Below are 9,943 nucleotides of genomic sequence, written 5' to 3'. Positions count from 1 at the left end.
AAAATAATGCATTTTATAATTGCTACATAACAATTGATAGTTATGTTAGCATTTCTGATAGTGGGAAACTTTGTTTTGAAAAAGTACACAATTTTTTAAATAGAAATATTCCTCTTCTGTTACCAAAATAATCAGAAATGTCATAGAAAACTATGCATCTTTCCTCTAGTCATTTAAGCCTGCTATATAACAAGCCATGTTAAAGTAGCCAGCTACCAGCTTGCTGTTCACAGTGTAAAATATGCAATCTTTTACCTTACTTTTGCTCTCCAGCCAGGGAACACAGATCAAGAAGGCTGTACCTTAAGCATTTTAACCTGTCTACACACACAGAGGTTGTTTTAGTTTTTCCAGCCATAAGTATAAAGTTCGTGGCTTCCACCAACACACCAGTATGATGGTACATACAGCACCTGCAACACTCCCTGGGCAGCTCCCTTGTCACAGGCAGCTGTGTTTCATCCAGTGGCCTTTGGAGCTGGACCCTGTCACTGATCTAGTTCAACATCCAGACAGACACACAGAGAAGAAACCCAAGTTGCTTCTGCGAGAGGAAAAACTGAGACCCCAGTCACATTATCAAACAACTTTTATCCCAAGCAGGCAGAAGCTAGTGGCCAAAGAACAGCTCAGAAACAGGTCTGCGTTTCACGACGACCTCTTCCTCCTCCTCTGTTACCTCGGAGAGGGAGGAATATGAAGGGAATCCCCCTCTGGTCTTTGGCTTCCTCCTCGGGCCTGTAGTGGCAGCCAGGAGCTTGTTTAAGGACGAGGGTTTCCTCAGACCTTTGGTGAGGTCGTAGAAAGCCATGTCATCGGATATGACCCCCAAGAAAGTGCTAGTGGAGCTCAAGATTGAAGCCGCAAGCTTTGTGGTCTTCTTGATGGGCACAGAGGGCTCCGTGTTGGGAAGGCTGGGGTCTCCCAGCAAGCGCCTGACCGCAGAGGAGGCCCCTTCCTGTAAGTACTGGTGTGGCTTCTTCCCACTGTAGTCCCTCAGGTCGATCTTGGCGTGGTAGCTGTAGACCAGCATGTTGATGATCTTCTCCTGGCCGTGTATGGCAGCCAGGTGGAGCGCCGTGTAGCCACCATGTGACCTGGCATCCACGTTGACGCGGGCGCCCCCTTTCTCGGCCGCTCTGATGATGTTTGTCACCATGTCACAGTTGCCGTTCTTGGCGGCCCAGTGCAGGGCAGTGAAGCCCGAGATAAAGTCCCTCCGGGCTGCCAAGCTGGCATCGCCCAGCAGCAGCCCATGGAGCTGCTGGGTCCACTGCCCGCTGGCCGCCATCACCAGCCACTGGTGCTCTGCCTCTTCCAGGGGCACCGCTGCCATCTCCTCGCTGGCCCGATGGCTTTTGGGCCCCCGCCGCAGGCCAGGCGACCGGGACCCGGCCTCCTCCTCCAGCAATGGTGGGGGTGTCAGGGGGGACCCCGGCTCCTCAGGCGGCCCCGGGGCGGTGGCGGCGGCGGGGGGCAGCACGCAGCGCACCGGCAGCATGCAGGGCTTGGGGAGTGGCTCCCGCCGGGGCCCCCCCGTGCCAGTGGGCAGGGGTACCCCGCCGCCGCCGCCCTGGAAGAGGCCCCGCAGCTCGGAGACGGCCCGCGGCCACGGCAGCTCCTCAGGGGGCGCCGGGTCGGTGGGGAACGGGGCGCCGCCATCGCCCCCCTGCGCCAGCGCGCCCCCCGGCGGCGGGGCGGTGAGCAGCTCCCTCCGCAGGACCGCGGACCGGCCGCCGTGCTCCGCCGCGGCGTTCAGCTCCATCGGCGGCCGGAAGGTGCTCAGCAGCGCGGCGTGTCGCTCCCGCAGGCAGCCCAGCACGGCCGCCGGGCCGGTGTCGGGCTCCGCCGCGCCGCCGCCACAGGTGGTAGAGGAGCCGTCGCCTTCCCGCGGCGGAGGGAGCCCGCCCGCCCTCCGGGCTCGCCGGTCTGCGCAGGCAGGAGGCACCTGCGGCAGCAGCCAGCGCGTCCTCCGCGGCAGCTCCCGCTGAGGTGATCGGGCCGCCCCGCCCCGCCCGCGCCGCCGCCCCCGGCTGAGGGAGCGGAGCGGCACCGGCTCCCGGCGACTGCCTCCGCCCGCGGGGCGGCGCTGCGGGGAGGGCCCCGCACCGGCCCCGCCACCCGCCCGGGCCCCCCACCGGCCCCGTTCCCGGCCCCGCGCCCCCAGCCGGTGAGAGGCCCGGCGGCCGCCGCACCCGGATCCCGCCCGCCGGCCGCCCGGTGCCTCCCTGAGGGCGCTGAGGGGGCGCGTGCCGGTAGGTGCCGAGTGCATCAGCTCCCCGCAGCCTCCTCAGGCGGGGGCGGACGCTTCGTTCCTTTACTCCTCTCTCAACTTACTAAAACGATTCTTTTTTTTCTTTTTCTTTTTTTTTTCTTTTTTCTTTTTTTTTTTTTTGTTATTTTATTTCAGTAGTAAACAGGTGGTGCAGCTTTAGGTAGCAATCACTCTGCGGCCGGGTCTCCGTTCCCTGAGAAGCCTCTGGGGCTCTGTGGGAGCTGCAGTACCTCTGGGTCAGGGTCTTGTGCCACGAAATCAGTCAGAAGACAGGTGGACGGGTCAGTCTTTTGAAATACATTCAGCTCTCTGTGATACTATATATATTCTCATACCTATTCTCTATATGCCTTTTATTTCTATTGCATCTGCACCTATATAAACGATGAAATCTTCATAGCATGCCTGCCCCTAATCATGTACACCTGGAAAAGTCCTGCTCTTTTTCCAAAGAGATGCTGTCTCTGCTGCCAGATCAATTACTTCTGCTTAAGCATTTAACATAATTACTGTTTTCTGTTCTACAGGGGGGGAAATCCCATACAAATGCCGTTCCCCAAGCAAAGGAGTAGGACTGAAGATCTCTGAAGGATGGCGTTCAGCCTGCAAACTTGTTTTCTCCTCCACTGAGTGTTGCAACTGAGATCACTAAATCGATTCCTGAATGACAGAACAGTTTGTCTAGGAAAACAGCAAGAGAGATGGAACACAGAATGAACAGTCAGTGTGGTATGAAGACAGATAAAGGTAACTGTCTGTACAAGGATGGTTATGAAAACAGAAAATAGATTTGGTTTCATTTTCACTGTCTTAGAACTAGAATAAAATGGAGTATCAGCCTGTGCCAGTCTCCATTTTGAAGGCAATTGGAGGTGCATCGATCCCCATGCAGTGCATCTCTTTCCCTTCTCATTGATGCTGACCTCCCTTCTGCCTCTTCACACCTTTTACTGGTGCTAGAAGAGCCTCTTCCCACAGATTGCTCAGTCTTCCTTTGGCAGTCTTTCCCCTTCTTTCTCCATCTTTGCACAGATCTCTGAAAAGCCATTTTATCTCTTGCTAACAAGCTGGCACTGAGCCCGTTCCTCAAAATCATTTTGTTGTTCTAACATAACACGTAATAGTGTGTAATCTTCATGCTGCTTGTAGCAATTCAGTATTTCTACCTGAATTGCACACCTCTTATTACTGCCTTTTTACATGGTATATGCAGCAAGCTCTCCCTCTGCTGAGGCAGTCACTTGTGTCTAGAGTTCTACTGTATTAGCAATGCTTTCTAGCTTAATGGCATCGCCACAGTTCTGCCTGGCCTACTGTAGAGAGCTAATAATGAGCTATAATAAACCAAATGCTAATTGCTATACCTTGCTTTTGCTGTTGATTTCTTTTCCGTACTAGAATCCATTGCAGGCACAAGAAAACCTCAGCAGTCTGTAATTTTTACATTGTGAACATTCAACTATATCCTAGGATATAGGATAGTTTCATACTATCCTAGTTTCCTAGGATATAGGATAGTTTCATACCTGCAAATGAGTGAGAGGAGGAGGGAAAATAATTCAGCATAGGCTCTTTTAAAAAATATTTTCTTATGTTACAAATGCTAGGGGAGAATTTGCTCCTATTGCTTGAATTGGTTCAAGCACAGCAGGGTATGTCCTCGGGCTCGCCGCTACACTGAGGGTGTTTCTGTGGGTGCTTGCAGAGAGGTGCAGCGCTCCATCCCTGCCTGCCCAGACGTCAGCCTCCTGCACCCATGTACCCTTTGAAAGCCACAAGGGTGCCATCAGATCCCACCTGTTTGATCCCTAGCCTGGCACCTCTCCTGCAGAAGAGGGGTCTCCTCACACCAGGCCCCCAGGAAGCCTCACTGCTCAGCACCAAAGGGGGCAACCCTTGGGTTGCCAAGGTCCTATCACCTCCCTGGGGGCTTATGTTGGGTCGAGGTCCCAAAGGAGGAGTGTTACTGAGACTGTTCCCCACTGCAGGTCCTGACATTCCTCATGGCCGCAGAGCAGAAAGGCACATCCCCAGGAGGTCATAGAAGAGGAGACAGGATATTTATGAGTGTGCTTCGTGCCATACCAAGTGTGACCCGGTTGCTCTTGTTTAACTGCTCTGACACAAGGAGCTCCTTTCCCAGGTAATTTTCCAGTGATGCATCCAACCGCCTGTCCCATATGTGCTCACTTCATTCTTTACGAGCAACCCGTGCTGTGTGGTGATGCTCCTCTTCACAGTCTTACTGTCAGTGGGAGTTAGGTTAGTCCTATACTTTCTGAAATTAAGAAGAAAACAACATTTATGGCTATTTCTCTGTATCATTTCCAGACCACAGCATGGGGTGCATCCTATTTGCCAACCTTTTCCTTTATCTGTTGATGCCTTTTGGGTGCCCACCTTTCAGGCTGAGTGCCAAGTACCAAGAGATCCCAGTGAGCTCCTCTTAGTTTACTGGGCGCTGGCCGTATTCTCATCAGATTGCGCAGCAGAAATTAAGCTGTTCGAATTTTATTGATATAAATAATAAAAGCCTGGAGCATTATGGGTGTTTATGCTCATCAGCCATCTGAAATTTCCAGCCCTAAAAAGCATGAGAAGTTTTGCCTCTTCTGTGTCACCAAAAACCTACAAAGCAAGTATTTTTTGTGGGGCTTTTTACAGAATACTGTGGGCTGCTTCATAGGAGATTTCAAGCCATCTGTCTTGATATTTTTAATTTACTGGCTGGGATAAAAACAATGTACAGAAAGCTGTGATTAAATTAATTTATTACTACCTTTTTAAAACACAAATGTTGCAGTTTGCTAGTTCTGCATCATAAGCTATAAAGAGCTGCTCCCTTTTATAACTGTGTGACTGAGGAGAGTTACCTTTCCTGTGAAGAAGTTTCACAGACTTTCAAACTATCAACATTACAGTGTAGTAAACCAAACCACATAGAGAGAGCCTGGGGCCCTTTCCCACCCCCTCAGGGGAAGAAGGTAAAGGTTATATGACCAATTATTCACACCACACAAACCCAGGAAATAAAATGGGAGATCAAGCAAAGCATCTAGTCAGAGCAAATGAGTTTCTACTGACACTTCAGAACTGAAGGAGATGGTATCCCGGGGCCTGGTCCTTCCCGCATGATATTCTCAGAGCCACAGGGAAGGGGAGGTGCCAGGTTGGAAGCAATGGAGGAAGAAAAAGGGAATATGGAGGTTAGTCTCAGTCAGACAGGATGCTGCGGCTTTACAGAAAGGTGAAACTTAGGTGCTGTTGACTATGGGTGGGATTTGTACCTCAAGCAAAACTCATTTTCCTCTGTAATGAAATCAGGGTTCCCAGAATAAATAGGATGACAAAGCCCATGATTTTCCACTTTCCTTGTTGATATTTTCGTGTGAAACAAAGAGCATGCATTGTGAAGGAAAATAGCTCTTCCTTTGTTCCATGGAGAAATGCGGTAAGCTTCCATAGATAAACAATTGAGCAGAAGTTTGTGAAGGGGCAGGGAGAGGGGAGGAAGATTATGTGCAGATAATTTTCTCATAAATGAGGAAGGTTCAGCTGTAACTCAAGGGCCTTGGTAGCTGGTCGGATGATGTTTCTCAACAGTGAGTCCCATATATTATGAGCATAACTAATGAAAGTTTATTAAGGTTCTTGGTGGTAGTGCTGCTAAAAGAGTAGCTATGAAACCATTTGATTTCTAATAATTCCCAGGAGGACACATAATGAGAAATGAATAGTTACCAGTAAGCTGCTTCCTCTGGCCTGTGTTGAAAAAGTTCAGGAGTTCTGTTTGTCTGCACCATCTGGATTTGAAGATCAATGATTTTACTCAGCCCTGAAAGAGGCAGCCATTTTCAAAAGGCCTTGCTCTTGCAGCGCTCTATTCATGTGGCAGGTAGGATGATCACTTGCTTACTGTGGCTGTGTGTGAAGTAAAAGGGGCTGTGATAGCATTTATTTCTCTCCACTTTCACTGCCAGTATGCAGGGTCACAATGTGAAGGAGTAAAGCAACTCCTGCTGATCTCCCCACTATCAGAACTGTGCTACTGCAGTGCCACTGTCCTTGCAGCATGGGGCATTTTCCTTCCTCTCGCCAGGACAAAGAGGTTCCAGGAAAACATTTGCGCCTCTCCAGTGCTTTGTGTTCTCTGCCCCAGCTCTTTACCTGTAGAAAATTCACAACTTATTCTGAATTCACTGTAGATTTAGCAGGTACAAATATTCCAGAGTCTAAAATCCTTGCAGGAGCATTCAGCGCTGTAATATATGTGTAATTCATTAGCCATTAGGAATAATTTGCATAACAACTGCTTAACAAGCAGTTAAAGGAGCCACCAAATCCAATTCTCTTCTCTTGAAGCAGTTTTTATGCACCTGAAGCTTTTGAAATTAGCAGGATTTCTCTTGAATTGGCATTAGAAATAGTGTGCTTTTTGAAATAACAAGGTGCTTAAAAATAACTGCGAGCTTTTACACAGCACTCTCCTGTCACAAAGATCTGCCCCGTGCTGGTGGCAGTGCTGATGGGCAAAGGGAGAGAGGCCTCCAGCTGCAGAAGGTCTCAGCAGCGAAGCTGAGAGCGCCAGGTGACACCTATGTTGTCCCTTGATCTGTTGCAATGTCTCAGAATTTCCTGTATGCCGTGAAGTGAATCTTTGCATCTGACCTGCAGCTCACAGAAACCGGTAGCTGTCTGGGAATCTGCTTTTGTGAGCCTTGTGTTACATTCTGCAGTCTGTTGGCAGGGAACAGAGCTCTTAATGAATCTGTGTCAATCACTTCTCTCAAAGTACCTGGAATAATGGCATTTGAGCTGTGTTAAGCAAGAGTTTTTACATTGTCTTAAATCAGGACTCCCAAGCTTGCCTGTAAAGTAAAACAATCGACCAAACAAACAAAAAAAGGTAACTTTTTAACCTTTTTATCTGTTTATTTTTGCTTCTTTAAGTGATATACAAAGGCAGCCTGGAAAGTTAGCTCTGCTTCTGTATAAACTGTTCTACTTGCATCTGTGCACCAGAAATACCAGATTTTAGCTTCCCCATTTTTGCTGAAGGACCCAGGGAGAACTGGAGAACCTTTGGGAATTGGCCAAAGAAACAAGATGGCAAAGCAAGGATAAATGAAAAAAAAAGGTTCAGCAAGCTTCTACTGCTGCTGTGGATGGAGAGAGACACAGCTCTAGATGCCAAAGGCCAGCAGGTCAGCTTGGCTGTGGCTGTGACAGGAAAAAGATTGGGTTTTTTTAGTAATTTTTGGTGACCCAAGAAATTAAATTAGCAGATGGTGTTCAGCAATGGCCTTTTTAGAGAAATGCAACATTTTTGCAACCTGTCTTTAGCCAGAACTGATATATGGATTAGAACAATTAATTTGGCTGTAGGCAGTCCACTCAGGAAGGATGGAAAAAACCTAGTTCTTCTGACCTGCACTAGATTTATCATGTTTCAAAAAGCAGATCACTTGGATACCAGCTTCTTAGGAAATGCCTTGAAATTACTTAAAGGGAGAATACAACCTTCTTCCTAATCTTTGACCCCTCTAAGCACTTGCATTTGAAAACCTTTGCCCCCTCCCTCCATTTATCTACATCTGATTTTTATAGCCTGTTTTATTTCTCCAGCATAAGCACATCCCTTCTGGTATGAATAGCTCTTCCCAGAGCTCCTGCAGCACAATGCAGGTGGATCCCAAGGAGTCTTGGGAAGAATCAAAGATGTGGAGATGTAAAATATGATCTTGCATGCCTGCTTTAACACAGCAACTCAGTACCCAGCAGCACAGTGTGATCTCATGTATTTATATTACCGTAGGAGCAAGAGAGCTTTGTTCAGATCACAAATAGCAGGTGAGGGAGAAGATAGGTGTTAACAGAGAGTGCAGCTCATCCAGTATTGTAATGAGATGTAACTTCTGTTTTAATTTGTTTGCTGAGGTTTGGTTGTCTTTGAATACTTCACTCCTGCTTTAGGGGACTCCAGGGATTTTTGTGCTTTTGTGGACAATGAATGAAAGGAATTGGGGTATTTGGTATCTTTCCTTTTCCTTATCTTGCCAAAAAGTTGGAATTTGGCAAACCTTTTGAAAAATAACTGGAAAGGGGACCTAAGCACAGTTGCTTAGTAATTGGGGTGGGGCTTGGAGCTTTAGCTGTGTTGTAATTAGGTTATGACTATATTTGTGGCTCTCCTTGGTGCAGGAGGCTGGAGCTTGTGTTGCAGGTGATCTAGGAGCACCCGAGTAGACAAGGAAGAGTTTGCTGGGCAGAGCTACTCTCGGTAAGCTCTCCCTTGTGTGTTCTGTGGGAGGTGGTTACATTATGCAGTTAGATTAGATTAGCATCCTGCACCTAGCATAATTTAGGGATGTTCAGGCCACGAACTGGTTCTTGAAGGACAATCCTCACCAGCAACAACAGCAAAGATGGGGCAGCAGGCTCTGACCCTGCATGGGGAGGGGAGCATGGAGCCTCAGGCCATACTCAAAAGTTATCTTGATTCCTTAACTCTCCCTGTGGCTGGTTCGTGCACTGCCTGGAGAAGCAGCCCTGAGGGTGGTGTTTGGGGAGCAGCTCAGCTAGGCAGGTGTGCGTCCAACAGCCAAGAGAGAGGGCTGAGAGTGTGCCCAAAGCTGCTGGGAGGATTTCTGCTGTGCCCTCAAGACCTGCGTTGTAGCTGCTGTCATTCTGTGCAGGCAGTAGGTTTTCTGCAGCTCTCACGGGTAATGGGTTGCAAAAAGGGCTTGCTTTTCTTGAGGTGGTCCAAAATGATCTCAGCAGTCCTTTCCCCATGCAGAGTCTGCATTGTAGGGAGAAGCATTTAATTTCTCTGCCCAAACTCGGCTCTCTGACTGGAAGTGTGCAATGCTCCGAAAGATGGGATGAGGAGCAAAGATGAGGACACAGTGGCTGATGGGCAAGACTGGGGAAAGCCTAAGAAAAAACCAGAGCAGCAGACAGATTAGAGGTGTAGGTCTGGTCCAGTGACCCAGCTGCACGACTGAGCACACGTGGCTCTGGTGAGCTGTCCCTCAGCGGGTGCACCGCAGCAGAGGGCACCACAAAGCAAGAGAAACCGCTGCGTGCTAACAGCTTGTGCAGTGCGAGCGCCTTCGTGGGTACAGAGGCTGCGGGAGCTGGCGATGGGACGGGCTTTCTGCTCCCTGTGGGAAGGGCTGACAGGCCTCTGCCGCCTGCTTGAACTCGCCATAACGACGGGCAGCGCAGGGGCCACGGGCGCTGGGCACCCGGCGCGGAGCGTTCAGGGCTGCCTCAGCGCCACACGCCGGTGCCTGGGGGGGCTCCCCGGGACGCACAGGGAAACGGGTCTGACTGGGGGGTCTGGCTCCTGCAGAGGATGCTCCTGCCGCTGCTGTCACAGCCGAAGTCAGGCTGCTCTGTGCCGCGGGTGACGCTGCCTGGCCGTGTCACAGCCCCCTCCACCCGCGGGATGTCACCGGTGCGCCCTGTCACCCCTAACCCCCTTCAGGGAGGCGGGGGGACCCCCAGGGGCGGGCCGCAGCCCCTCCCCCCCCCCGCAGCCCCTCTCCCCCCGCGGCGGGGCCGTAGCCAGCCCACCCCCTGCCGCGGGCCGGCCGCAGCCCCGCTCCCAGCCCCCTGCCGTGGGAGGGGCCGCTCCCGCTCCTACCCGCCCCCCGCCGGTGCCGG

The 9,943-nt window shown here is 50.5% G+C and overlaps 1 protein-coding gene across 1 annotated transcript; it reads right to left on the bottom strand.

The window, feature by feature from the left end:
• Window positions 1–571: 571 nt before the first annotated feature.
• SOWAHA (sosondowah ankyrin repeat domain family member A) lies at window positions 572–2,272 on the bottom strand. The gene has a single exon (XM_056350381.1). The coding sequence runs from the start codon at window positions 2,270–2,272 to the stop codon at window positions 611–613; it is 1,662 nt and encodes a 553-aa protein (XP_056206356.1). The 3' UTR covers window positions 572–610.
• Between the last annotated feature and the right edge of the window lie 7,671 nt (window positions 2,273–9,943).

The sequence above is a fragment of the Falco biarmicus genome, chromosome 8, assembly GCF_023638135.1.
Source record: "Falco biarmicus isolate bFalBia1 chromosome 8, bFalBia1.pri, whole genome shotgun sequence".
NCBI lineage: Eukaryota > Metazoa > Chordata > Aves > Falconiformes > Falconidae > Falco > Falco biarmicus.
Note: the sequence above shows the minus strand (reverse complement) of the source record. Positions and strands in the feature narration are given on the sequence as shown.